Source organism: Octopus sinensis, linkage group LG2, assembly GCF_006345805.1.
Source record: "Octopus sinensis linkage group LG2, ASM634580v1, whole genome shotgun sequence".
Classification (NCBI taxonomy): Eukaryota; Metazoa; Mollusca; class Cephalopoda; order Octopoda; family Octopodidae; genus Octopus; species Octopus sinensis.
The window spans coordinates 170,986,751-171,001,394 of record NC_042998.1 but is presented as its reverse complement, the minus strand read 5'-3'; the positions used below and the strand labels follow the sequence as shown (position 1 = coordinate 171,001,394).

Genomic DNA, 14,644 nt, shown 5'->3' with positions numbered 1-14,644 from the left:
ACTTGTTTCAGTCATTTGACAGTGGCCATGCTAGAGCACTGCCTTTAGTTGAGCAAATCGACCCTGGGACTTATTCTTTGTAAGCCTGGTACTTATTCTATCAGTCTCTTTTGCTGAATATATGCATTGCTGTTGTTGTCATTGTCAGTGTCTGTTGTTGTTGGTGGTGGCTTTGTTTGTTTGTTTGTTGAGCGAAGTAATCTTCGTCCCAGAGCTCGCAAGATCGTGCCTCAAGATTGTCTGTAGTGGGAGAAGTCCGAAATGTGGTCCTTTGCTATTCATAACACCTGCAGAAGAGAAAGCTGGTCTACCCCCGACACCGAGAGCATTGACGGATGGATGAATGTGCATCCAGGCTCAGCGGTTACGTAGGAAGTCGGGGACAAGAAACAGGAAGAAAAAGTGAGAGAAAGTTGGAGCGAAAGAGTACATCAGGGGTCGCCACCACCCCCTGCCGGAGCCTCATGAAGCTTTAGGTGTTTTCGCTCAATAAACACACACAACGCCCAGTCTGGGAATCGAAACCGTGATCTTCCGACCTCGAGTCCGCTGCCCTAACCACTGGGCCATTGCACCTCCACGCTGTTGGGGGGGAGGGGGTGTCGTCATTGCGGTGCCCAGGCTTAGACCTGTAGGAGGAAACTTAACTTACTTTCAGGCATAATATATTTAGAAGTACACAGGTGCAGGCTTGACTGTGAGGTTAGGAAGCCTGTTTCCCAACCATGTGTTCTTGGGTTCTATCCCATTGTGCAGCACCTTGGGCAAGTTTCTTCTACTGGTAGATCTGGACTGACTAAAACTTTATAAATGGATTTGGTAGACAGAAGCTAAAAAAAAAATTGTGTGTGTGCGCGCGTGTGTGCGTGTGTGCATGTGTGTGTGTGTGTGTATGTGTCATTGTCTGGACATCATATGATGGATGTGAATGAGCATCGTCATCAAAATTGCACATTTTCAGTCTTCCATGGAAAACATGTTTGGCCATGGGAAATATTACCTTGCAAGGAAATAGGTCGGGATTGGTAACAACAAGGGTATCTGGTCATGGAAAATCTTGCTCAACAAATTTTGTCTGATCTATGCAAGCTTTGAAAAGTAGGCATTAAATGATGACAATGATGACAACAATGTTGATGACGATGATGATGATTATGATGATGACAACAACAACAACAACGATAATCATTCAATTTGTCTAGCTATTTTCACTGGGTCTAATGATCATGGAGAGGTTCACATTGACACAAATAGATCTGTATTTACAAAAGTGGTTACAGAAATGAAGTAAAGCTATAGATTGAGACAATAGAAACATTTGTTATTAATGAAAATTATAACAGCTCTGCATAATTAGTTATCTTACTCTTTTACTTGCTTCAGTCATTTGACTGCGGGCATGCTGGAGCACTACCATAAAGGGTTTTAGTTGAACAAATCAACCCCAGGACTTATTTTTAAGCCTGGTTCTTATTCTGTTGGTCTCTTTAGCTGTACCGCTAAGTTACTAGGATGTAAACACACCAACACTGGTTGTCAAGTGATGGAAGGACAAACACAGACACAAAGACACAAAGACACACACATACACACAACAGGCTTCTTTCAGTTTCCATCTACCAAATCCACTCACAAGACCTTAGTTGGTCCGTGACTATAGTAGAAGACACTTGCCCAAGGTGCCACACAATGGGACTGAACCAGGAATCATGCGGTTGAGAAGCAAGATTCTTACCACTCAGCGACGCCTGCAGTGCTGTTCTTAAATTCTGATACAAGGTTCCCCAAAAGAGAATAGTGAAACATGAAAACATAAAACAATATTAAGAATCACCAATGGAAATGATTAGTCAAACATAAATGAACAAACTCACTCCCATGGGCACAAAAATGTGAAAGAAAATAGTTCTCTCCTGAAGATCAAAGTGATATGAAACTCGAATCATGAGAAAAAGTCACCAGTTAAGACAAATAATGTATTCTACATCATTTATTTACTGCATTATTAATTTATTCACTACAATACAAATTATTATACAATCTATTATTATACAATCTATATAGTCTAGTTATAAATGTGTGTCTTTCTAGAAACATGACTCATGAACAAGTGGTAAAGATTCTTAAAAAATGTGGTCCAGCCCCTCTGCTACAAATTGAACGACACCCAAAGATGGCTGGAAAATGTAATTATTACAGTTTCTCATTCCATTCTTCTGCTGTCAGAATCTGTTTCTTTAAACTTCATTAATGCTGTTACTACTGATACCACTATTTCTTCTCTTTCTACTTCTTTTCCTTCTCCTCCTTCTTCTTCTCCCTTGCTCCTTCTTCTTCTCTTCCTCCTCCTTTTTCAACTTCTTTTAGATTCTTCTTTTCTTTCTTTCTCCCTTAATTTCATTGCAACATAATTCATTTCCTTTTTTATTCTTCCATCTTCCTCTACTTTCTTCTCCCTCTTTTCTTCCTTCTCTGTTTACCCCCTCATATTTTACTATCTCTTGACTACATCCTCTTTTACATCTATTTCTTTCTTTACCTCCTCTTTCTCTTAGTAAGCCTCTTCCTTTATCCTTCTTCTACTACTTTGCACTTTACATGTCTCAAAACATGTGCATACTACTTTACTATCACTTCAAAATCACAAACTCAACTAACATTCCAATTTTACCAAACCAATCTTTCTTGCATTTATACTATTTTTATGCTAGATTTCTGCATTTTCTGAGCAGATTGTAAATACTTTTCCACATGTTCTGTATTTGGTGTCTGGCTGAGTTTCATTGATATTTTTTTCTTTTCAAATCCATTCTCATGACTTATTCCTGAATGGTTATAATCAGTGATACAGATTCTCTTTCCAAGGTTTCCATCTCTCAACCATAACCAGATTTATTTATCACCCAGTGATACTCACTCATTCTCTTTCCAAGATCTGATGATATCATCTTATCGTGTCTTTATCCTATCTGTCTTAATCCTTTGACCTGTCTTCATAATCAATATTACATGCTTATTCACTATAAATGCATATCAGCATTCTTGCTATGCATCTTTACTGTCTGAACATGAAAATTGAGATCATTTTCATTTTGGCACAGTTTGAAGTTATCCATATATAGCAGATAAGTCATTAGTGGTACTAATGCTGCATTACATATATTTTCACATTAATACCATCTTTTTTTTTCATTTCTTTTTTTTTTTTACTCGACTTTCTAGTTCAGGTGAACTCTTTATTTGAAACAACTAATTTCATTGCAAACACCAACGAAGAATCTTTTGATTGGATAGTTGAAGATTTCAGTTCTTATAAAGACAGCGAAGGATTCACATTCAAACAGAAGGTATTTGTGAATTATATTTGTTGTTCATTTTCCTTCTTATTTCGATGACGTAATTATAGGAGGAAGATCAATAGCTATGGCCTTTATCAAAACCCTTGAGAAGAGTGGGAGAAAGGGAGGAAGAAAGGAAGTTATTCTCAGACCTGATCTGAATATTTGCAACAGGATAACTTCTCTAAAGGTTGGGACCTATGGGTCAGGTGATGGTATTAAACCTGGCAAGGGATTAAGTCTACAACCTATGAAGAAGAATGGTATTAAGAAAGACAGTCTTTCTCACACAGTTTCTGTATACCCAATGTTACTCACAAAACTTTAGTTGATCTCGACCATAACTATATGTTGTAATGAAAAATGTGTCACAACGGGATGACAAAGGAATATATGGGGACATGTAAAAATGCACAATACAAATAAGCTCAATCTCTACTCAGTTGTCAACCAAATGTCATTGCAATTTTGACACTTTCTGACTATATTGTTCAATTTGGCAATATCAGCAACATAAGGTACATGTTGTAAGCCATGAAGTTATGGCCAAACTGGAGCATTCTTATTTTAGTATTGTAATTTGTTTATTTTATCTTGTTTTATATTATTTATAGGTTATTATTATAAGAAATATTGTAAGGATGGTGACTGCAGTATCAATAAAGTGTTGGACAAAAAGCCTCAGAGTAATTGTTCTGGCTCTCTAGTTCATTATGTTCTGAGTTTAAATCGCACTCTTTTGGGGAAGGGGACAAGTCTATAAGATAAAGTACTAGTCATGTATTGGAGTCAATATAATCAACTAACAGACTCTCCCAAATTTCAAACCTTAAACCTCTAGCTATCTATGTACCATGCTTAATATAAATATATCGTGAAAAGGTAATTTACTATAGTATTCATCTAGTTGGTTTCAAAGATGAAATCCATTCCATTCTGCATTATCTATATTATCCAGAAATTTCAATCAACTGATCTTATTGGAGTTATCCCCTTTGTTGTTGTTGTCAGACATTTTAGACACATACTTATAATACTTATTTTATCTGATGTAGAAGAATGGGGGGCAGTGTGAACTTCAGTGAGATTTGAACTCAGATTTTAAAAATATTAAAGCTTGATGTTTCCTTTTATTTGTGTTACACATTACTATCTTGAGAGAGTAACATCAGAGATCTTGAAACAACCAAAATATTCAGTATATAGACAGAAATTTTGGAACAATGGCTAGTGTTTGTTCACAGCTTTCAAGGAAAACAGATCACCTTATTTATTATTTTGTTTGCCTTAATCCATTGTGGTAATTAACCTTTAGCATTCAGATTACTCTGTCAAATATAATGCTTTTTAATTCACATTGTTTTGAATTAATCATGCATTATCTCATAGCTGTGAAATTCCAATGATTTGATTGTTTATGATTTGAATGACATTGTCAGGTAGGTGTGAAAGGCCAGATCTGCCCAGTTTGAACATAAAACAGGGCTGGTTATTGCCAGTTTAAATGCTAAAGGGTTAATGATGTTGCTTTACATTCTGAGTTCAAATCCCACTGAAGTTAACTTTGTCTTCCATCTTGTAGTGATGATAAAATAGGCACCTCTCAAATACTGGGACTAATTTAACTGATTGTAGTATCCTCACAAATCTGTAGCCAATAAACCAATGTTAGAAATCAATATTTTCAAGTAAAATAGGGATTTCATTTCTCTTATCTAACGGTATTATGTAATAGATGTAATAAATCATTATAAGAGGAAATACTGAATTATAAATTATGTAAGATGTCTATAACAGAGAATTTATATGAAACCATGATCTACATTTTCAGATGGAATATTTATTAACATCACAGGAACGAAAATTATTGTTGCTTTACTTTTTCCAGTACATTAATTCCAGGTAATGCATATTTGTCACTAGAGAATTGTTTACATGGTTTCAATCTTCTTTCTTTTCTTTTTTCTTCATACATTTACTTATCGGGGGAGTGGGTTATGGTCTTGTCGTCCACTTCGCAAATCAGGTAGTTCATGAAGGAGTCATACCCAATGACCGGTGTAGCAGCAACATAGTCAACTGCTACAAGGGTAAAGGTGATTCTTTAGGCAGAAATAACTGCAGGGGTATCAAATTATTGGATCAGGTAATGAAAGTTACAGAAAGGGTCATAGCCCAACTAATTAGGGAGTGAGTTAGCCTAAGTGAGATGCAGTTTGGTTTTCTGCACCACAGATGCTATATTTCTGGTTAGGCAACTGCAGGAGAAATATCTAGCCAAAGATAAACCTCTGTACTTGGCTTTTGTTGACTTGGAGAAAGCCTGTAGGAATTCAAGCTGTCTTGAGAGCATCATAATCTTTAAACCTTATTCTAATCCCACTTTCCCAGAATTGCTGTCGGCTGTAATTTTTGACCTACTAGTGCTTCTCTGATAAACATTAAATCACATCAACGTCACTAGTCAGAAGAGGGATGATAGCTGTGAGCTACTGCCTCACTTATTCAACTTACATCATCATCATCCTCGTTTAACGTCCGCTTTCCATGCTAGCATGGGTTGAACGATTTGACTGAGGTCTGGCAAACCAGATAGATGCACCAGACTCCAATCTGATCTGGCAGAGTTTCTACAGCTGGATGCCCTTCCTAATGGCAACAACTCTGAGAGTGTAGTGAGTGCTTTTATGTACCACTGGCACAAGGGCCAGTCAAATGGTACTGGCAATGGTACCACCTGACTGGCCCTCGTGCCGGTGGCACGTAAAAGCCTTTATAGAAAAAAAAGCATCAACATCACCACTCCCATCGTTATTTTCATCTTATTATTGGCAAAGGCAGCAGTGGCAGGTGAGTTGGTGGCAGCAGTGCATTCGTTGTCATTGTCATTATCATCATCGTCACCATCACCACCATTGTTATCATTATCATTACCATTGTTGTCAATGTTGTCATCATCATTGTCATCATCATTGTCCATGTTGTTGTTGTTATAGTCATCATCAGTTTCAATCAGTCTATCCATACTAGCAAAAATAGGATGGATTTATATACCCAATATATATTTCCTATATATTATTGTTTTACTTTTATATTTTTGCTTCTACTTTTTTTTATTCAGTAACATCATTAGGTTATTAACATATCTGCGATTAATTCTGGACACTCCATCCAAGAAATCTCTCTGGTTGTTCTTAATACTGAAAATGTCAACAAAGGACAGAAAATACATTCGAGTAAAAGAGAACCTCAATGAATATTTAAATAACAGTATGTTGTTTCAGCTTACATGTTCCCTTTCATTCTTTTTTCTCTCTCTTGAGCCCACCAGGATCAACTTTGCCTTTCATCCCTTTCAAATCAAGGTATCATTTAAGCACTGAAATTGATGTTTGCCTTATCCACTTCTTTGAAATTACTGGCCTTGTGCCAAAAATTTGAAGCTAATATTTTATTCAATATAAAAGATATATATAATATTGGGTTGTCTGGAAAGTTTGTGCCGATTTATAGTAGCTTACCTTTCAACTTATTTTAGAACATGGTTGAGTCTATAAAATAGGATTTGACTTCACCTCCATTTAGAGCACAGTTTAAGCTATCTTTTCGTGGAAAAAGGTTTATGTTCCTATAACCTGTGTTAATTTTGTAACCCTTTAAAATGGAAGATAAGAAAGTTCATTTTCGGCTCTTGATGCTTTGGGAACCAGACAAAAATTGCTGCAGCTTGGCTGGGATGTATTACCCCACCCTCCATATTCACCAGATATTGCTCCTTCAGATTTTCACTCTGCAGAATAGTCTTAATGGTAAAAATTTCAATTCCTTGGATGACGTAAAAAGATACCTTGATGAATTCTTTGCCATGAAACCACCTCAATTCTGGGAAGAGAGTATTTTCAGGTTAAAGGAAAGATGGAGACACATTGTGCAACAAAATAGTTCATATTTGGTTGATTAAAAATGTAATGGCAAGTATTTATTGACCTTTTTCTTTCCTTTAAAAATCGGCACAAACTTTCCGGACAACCCAATAAAAAAACTAATCTAAAAAATAATAAAGCTTTATTACATTAATTTTTTTTTAATTTTTTATTCATAAAAATGGGTAAGGAAAAATTCTGTAGCCTAAGTATTACATAAACCCTTATTTCAATCTTCATTTTGGTGAAACAAATGTACATTATATATGAAACTTTATAGCAATATAATTGACCCTTTTGATATAAACCTGGTTGCAATTACCCTGGGTTTATGATATAAATTTTAAAATTATGTAAATTAAAACTTTCTATGAAAATTTTATTTTAATTAATAATCCAAACATAATAATGGCAAAGTTATTTTACTAAAGTTTTCATGATTTTCAAATTTAAATAAAGGCAGTATATTTCAACAAAAATAGGGTAACAAAAGGGAAGCGATGTGCACAAAACATTTGTAATAGATTGAAATTTGCACCTTAATTGGAGCAAGGAAATATAAATCTAACAGTAATTCTTTGACTCAAAAAGGAAAGGGGAGATAATTTTTAAGATGTTAGGAACTTATTTCACAAAAAAATTGAATTTTCATGCTTAAAAGGAAAAGCTTTGTAAACAGGCAAGTTAATGGTTACTGACAGGTTTCAATCTTATTAGTCAGCAAATAGAGATTTTTACAGTAGAAAAATAATTATAAATATATTTGGCTGGTATAATTTGGAAGAAAGATAAAAGAAAAATGGTTTATTAAAATGTTCAAGCAGAAATAACAACAATAATATAATAACCAGTTAATGATGTAGATTAAAAATTACAGCAGCATGTGGTCACAACCATATTCTAAAAATTCAGCTTGTTGGAGCATTCTAAGAGGAAATAAAGTTGTCAAGAACTCAACTGTCAGTTAGACACATTTGAAATCTGATGATTACTCTATGTATGAAAGTGCTAATTTTACTTTATGAGCATTACAAAATATTTTTTTTTAATGTTAAAATACCATAATAAAAAACTTGAAAACCAGACCATGCAAGATTATTTATGTGAATTCATGTGTTGTAACAGATATTATTGTATTTGGGGACAGTCATGTCACCAGTTTAGCCAATGAAAACACACACACTATATATTTGGTGTTCGCTTGCTTCAGCTTTATTCTGTATTAATTGTATATCGGCCAGAGTTCATTCAATCAGCGGTCCTTTGCTTTCTTCTTTCCTTTTTTTATGTGCCTTTCCTTACTAATGATCTGCCATTTTGTATCCCTGTTGTATGTGTCTTTACTTGCTCATGCGTATATCTCTGTGTGTCTTTATTTGCACATGCATATATCCCTATGTGTGTTTATATTTAGTAAGTGTGTGTGTGGGAATATGTATGGTACCCGCATTATCAGTATCCCCTGTTTATACCCATTCGTTTAGTTTATTTTTACTTATTTTATTCATCTGTTTTAATCTACTAACTTTTTCATTTCTTTCTTTCTTTTGTATTAATTTAATCTAATTTATATTATTTTGTTTATGTATATAATTATGTAATTCCATTTATTTATTTGTGTATTGTATTAGTTTCATATTATTATCAGTTTATGGGGATCTTATTCTGTCATAGGCTTGTCTAAGCATTGCATCGGTTCTATGTGTGGAAAAGATTTTAACTTCTATGTTGTTGAGTGAGCCCCCGTGCTCCTACTTGGTATGCTGGTATAAAACTGATGAGCTCTTCTCTTCTTTAAGTTCCCTCCAATGCTCATTTACCCGCTCTCCTATACTCTGTGCTGTCTCTCCTATGTATGTAGTTGTCTTGTTTCTGCACTATTCCTCTGTACATCTTATAGTATAGACTACATTCCTAGCTTTACAGTTTGCTTGTGGGCTTAATCTACATACAATACAGCTCCTATCAGGAGGTTCTTCAACTAGCTTTCACCATGTATCACGACTCTATAAATATTTTCTATTTAATTTGTTTTTGTTAGTTTTATCTCATTTTTGCTTCCATATTTATTTATATTTTAGATAACAGAAGTCTTATGGAACATCACCTGAGCACATGTGAAAATAATAAAGTCAAAAATAACCTTGATGTTTATGCAGTGAATAAGTAATTAAAATTATTATTGTTAATTAACAAATATTGTAATCATCAAAAGCTATTTGTTTTATAATTATATATATTTATATATATTCACTTTTAAGTTTATCTCTATAGTTTTTAGAGCCAGCACTACAAGTTACAGCATTTCCTAAATGAATATATCAATGTAAACAATGTGATTGATGATAGAAAAATATGTATTTGCATATTTCAATACCACATCTAAGCCATCAACTATTCGCAGTCACATTGCTTAAATACCCATTAAGTTTAGCTGTGTAAGAACTATACCATCATTTCATTAATAAGAATGATTTCAAAATTTTTAAAAATCATATCTAAAGATTTCAGATATGAAAAATTCTACTCTAAATGATATAAACATCAGAAATGCTTTGGCCCATGCAGAAACCTCAGGAGTTACTCAGGGGTATTACAACCTCTTCTGTATCATCAACAGATATCTCAGGGGCACAAGCAATTCAACCCTTAGCCTGTATATTTCATGTGAGAGAGGTAGTAAGGACTGAATTACTTTTCACCTGTGGAAGGGTTCCACCTGCAGTCTCTTATCAACTACATTTCAGCTGCCATACCTATCTCCTGAGTGGCTTTCTTCAAACTGTTTGGGTTCCAGAACAATATTCAGAAATAACACACTGATATAGCTAAAAAGATGCAGCAACCAACTTCAATAGAAATGAGGCCTTCAATCCTGTTTTGAAAATTATCACACTGTGTCATGTATATGCACTCTATTGAATGAATCTCAAAGTGTTAATGACAATATGAATATAAAAACATTTTATCTATTTGAGTAAAATATCGCTGATGAAAAGTTTTGGTTAAGAACAATTTTCAACTAAATTTTTATTTAGAATAAAATCTTTCTTTTTCAGAACATTTGGAAGCATCATCAATATAGAACATATTCTAAATACCCCAGCAAAACAAACAGTATGGTTAAGTATTTTATCAGATCTTATTCCTACACATCAAGCATTAATAAAGGGGAAAATATTATCAAGTAATAAACATCTTGGTAAGTATCATTCCAATCCCATTTTGTTTTGTTTTTACCTTTGCTGAAAACTGAATTTTTTTAGGAATCAAATACTATCTTGTCTTCATTCAAAATATCCAATATTTTCCCATTTCATTAAAAATACATTAATTTATTGATGAACAATTTTCATAAAATATAATGTGACAAACACTGTTAAGCAAAAAGTAAGCTCCCAGTCAACCAAAACTAAAAAAGAGGTTTCAAACGCCACTCAAAACCATTTTATTCTTAATTGCATTCCTAGAAAAAGCACAAACATTTACATTTTCTTTCCCTGAGAATATAGCACATTTTCCACACCAAAAACAAAACAATATTCCATAGTATTATATATTTTTGTATGTATAAATGGTCAAGAGCCTTTTTTTTTTGTTCATTAGTTTCTCTCTTTCTGTCACATTTGAGGAGTGTGGAAGGAAAAAAGCAGTGGCAATAAGTGGAAGAGAGAAATAAAATATTGCAAAGAATGGTAGTTTAGATAGATAAAAATGTAGATGGGAGATAGAGCAGTTGAGAAGGAAAAAAGTTAGAAGCAGAGATAGAAACAGTCAGTGGTCATCTAGCTGACAGGTGTTCAGGTGAACAGATACTGAAATATAGGGAAGGATGGATGAAGAAAGAGAGGAGAAAAGATAATGAGATAATGCAAATAAGTCATAAAGTATAAAAGTAGAAGTGGAAAGAAGAACGATAGATCTCTAAAATAGAAAAAATTAAAGAACATAATAAAATACAGTAATTAGATGCCCTATAATCTAACAACTCTGATCACCTTTTCAAACTCCACCTGTCTAAAACCTGTGGACATGTTTACAAAGTCAGAAAACAGCACAGCTCCCATGACTTATGGAAACATTTTTTCACGCTAAGAGTTGCTGAAGTATGGAACAAACTGCCGGCATTAGTTGCTAGTTGTCAGAGTACTGCATCCTTCAAAACTTCCATGCTTCCTGAGATTCGCCAACACTACACCTGATTTTCTCCCTTCCATACACACGCAAGCATGTATCTGACTCATACACTGTTCATTTCCCAGACATTTGTACATTACTTCATATGCTTTATATGCACTTTCGACAAGTTGTGGTGCAACTGAGCACTGTATACAATAATTTCATCATCATCATCATCATCATCATCATCATCGTTTAATGTCCATTTTCCATGCTAGCATGGGTTGGATGGTTCGACCAGGGTCTGGGAAGCCAGGAGGCTGCACCAGGATTCCCAGACCCTGGTCGAGCCGTCCAACCCCATTATTATTATTATTATTATTTCATGATTCTAAGCCATCGTGGTTGAACTGCTTTTGCCTTTAATCCTTCTAATATTGTTAATATAAGCTACATAATATAGGATTGTTCTTGCCAAATCTTCTTTTCTCTCTGATATTTTAGGTGTAAATTATTACATTTGTCTTTTCTAGGTGCAGCATTTTCCTCCATTTCTGCAGTAAATTATAATGAAGAAAATACTGTAAGTAATAACAATGTTTTAAGATTTGTTCTTTTTTACTATAAAAGTATCAATTTTCCTTCCATGCATCAAAGTATTTGTATTCACATGTATGTGCATGCGTGTTCACATGTGTATGCATATATGGATATATGCTTTGCTTTGGGATTTATTAAAGTTTTTTTTTTCTTTGCATAATTCAAGTTGGTCACTAACAAAGTGACAAGTCACTTTTGCTTAAGTCAAGAGACTTAAAAAATGGTTTGTGAATATGTGAATTAGTTAGAATGTGCATATATGTAAGTGTACACAGTGGATAAACTTATTCTGGCGTAGTGGGTATGCATGTTACTTTAATACTCAAGTGTGTTTGTACTGTTATTGTTTATGTATGTATGTGTGTGTCTTCCATTTGTGGTAGGTAAGCAGTTGGTAGGGAAGTAGGTAGGTAGGTAGGTAGAGTGAAATATAAGAGAGGCTCAAGGGCGTCGGTTGTGTGTTAGGTATGTGAAGGAATTGAGGGTGATAGCAGATAAGTAAAGTGATGGGGATAAGTGAGGAAGTGAGGTGATGGAGAACAACACAGGATGGAGTGGGTACAGAAAGGAGGTGATTGGTGGAGACAGTGGGTGGGGGAAGATAATGGGAAATGGAAGAGGTTCAGGGTGGGAAAGGAGATAACTGAGAAAGCAGGGGATGTAAGATGTACCTTTTCTGCTCTCAGGTGGTGAGAGAGGTGACTTGTGTTAGGTGAGGAAAAGTGGTGGGGAAATGGGTTGACGGGGCAGAGAGGATGCAGGTGGGCACGGAGCAGAGCTCCTCACAGACAAGCATTAACCAAGGTGATTTAGGATATCAATTCTACTGTAGTGGACAGGTTTTCTTGAGTACAACATATCTTGGTCCTATGCCCTCTCCTTCATAATGCTCACTGTCTTGAGATCAGCCTTCAGTACTTCATCACATATTTTCCTGGGTCTTCCCTTCCATACAAGTTCAATCCCCTTTAAGTGATCGGTACTTCTTTATGCAACTGTGCACATCCATCCACATCACATGACCAAACCGGTGCAGTCTTCTCTCTTGCACACTGCATCTAGTTTCTCTTGTGCTTAACTTTTCTCTCAACACACTAGCACTCTGTTGATAATGCACATCTAGCAGAGCATTTTGCCTTCATTCTTCTCTAGTCTTTGCATGTCCCCTGCATTTAGGGCCCATGTCTCACTACCATGTGGTAGTGCTGTTCATGCACATGCATCATACGATCATCCTACCTACCTACATACCTATCTACCTACCTACCTACCTACCTACCTACCTACCTACCTACCTACCTACCTACCTACCTACTACCTACCTACCTACCTACCTACCTGCCTGCCTGCCTACCTACCTACCTGCCTGCTTGCCTACCTACCAACAGAGGTAAAAGGTCCTTAAATATGAAACTTTGATCTTAGATGTAAGATCTTTATAATATCAACTATATAAAAAGTAGGTTACTTGTAGAGACCAACACTGAAAAATCATGTCATATAATGTTTTCTTAAAATATATGTATTATAATCATGTAATATATTGTTGATTATAATAAAATATTTCAAATATATTTCAGGTAATAAAACAATTTCCCTTAAACATCGACAATACTGCAAATGATATGAGTGATTCCTCTGTATGTGACAACTCCATTTCGGCTTCATCTTCATCTCTGTCATATGAAGAAAGTCAGGTTGTTTTGGCAGCAAGTCACCAACATAGTAAATCCAAAAGTTGCACAGAATGTGAGAAGATGTTTTGGTCATATGCAGACAACCAATCAGAATCTCAACCTACGGTTCATGATAAACTCTTGACAAGTTTCTTAAAGAAATCTTCTAATTCTAATAGAAAGCTCCCACCTGTAACACAAAATGGTGTTGCTCACAACAGTAATTCTGTATCTGAACTCCCAAGTTTTCCAAAACACAAATCCAAAGCAAACTACAAATTGCCATCTTCTGTAAAAGGTAATCAGACAAGAACTTTGCCAGACTTTTACAATACAGACTCAACAAATAAAGTTCCACTTAAAACCACAGATTTGACTCAAAGTAAAAGAGAATCTGAGCATCAGCAGCAAAGCGAGAAGCCAGAAAATAACAGCAATCCTCTTCCATCAACAAGCAAGGATGTGAAGAATAAACAGAAGAACCTTGTACCAAAGGGAAAAAGTCAAAGTACCAATTCTTTAGTTACATCTGGAACACAAGGTTAGTTTCGTTGGTAAGTTTATTTTATAAATGATTTTAAATAGAAAAGGAAAGCAATTTCAATTTCAATTGATGCCTGAAATTTTCCAGATCTGACTTCCAAACACATACTTTTTGAGAACATGAAAATACCATCCATGATATTTTTTTCATCATCATCATCATCATCATCATCATCATCATCTTCATCATCAACATCATCATCATTTAGTGTCTATGTTTTATACAGGCATGGGTTGAGTGATTTGACAGGATCCAGTGAGTCCAAGGACCATATTATGCTTCAGTGTCTGCTTTAGCATATTTTCCATGCTAACCATTTTTCAGTATGTACTGTGTACTTTTTTTGTGGTAGTAAGGTTGCCATGCAGCTTGCAAGACTACAAAACCTGAGGGAGTTTTTCATGGTAGGGAAATATCAATGATATAGTAATATGATAGAGTCTA

General features: G+C 35.0%; 1 protein-coding gene across 1 annotated transcript in view; it reads left to right on the top strand.

Moving 5' to 3' along the window:
• Positions 1-14,644, top strand: part of LOC115226751 (delphilin-like) — a 92,820-nt gene that overhangs the window by 41,157 nt on the left and 37,019 nt on the right. Inside the window, exons 8-15 of the mRNA XM_036500417.1 lie at positions 2,092-2,186; positions 3,223-3,347; positions 5,170-5,240; positions 6,460-6,608; positions 9,343-9,427; positions 10,321-10,463; positions 11,914-11,963; positions 13,561-14,197. Of these exons, the coding sequence (XP_036356310.1) occupies positions 2,092-2,186; positions 3,223-3,347; positions 5,170-5,240; positions 6,460-6,608; positions 9,343-9,427; positions 10,321-10,463; positions 11,914-11,963; positions 13,561-14,197 (1,355 nt within the window). The remainder of the gene's footprint in view (positions 1-2,091; positions 2,187-3,222; positions 3,348-5,169; positions 5,241-6,459; positions 6,609-9,342; positions 9,428-10,320; positions 10,464-11,913; positions 11,964-13,560; positions 14,198-14,644) is intronic.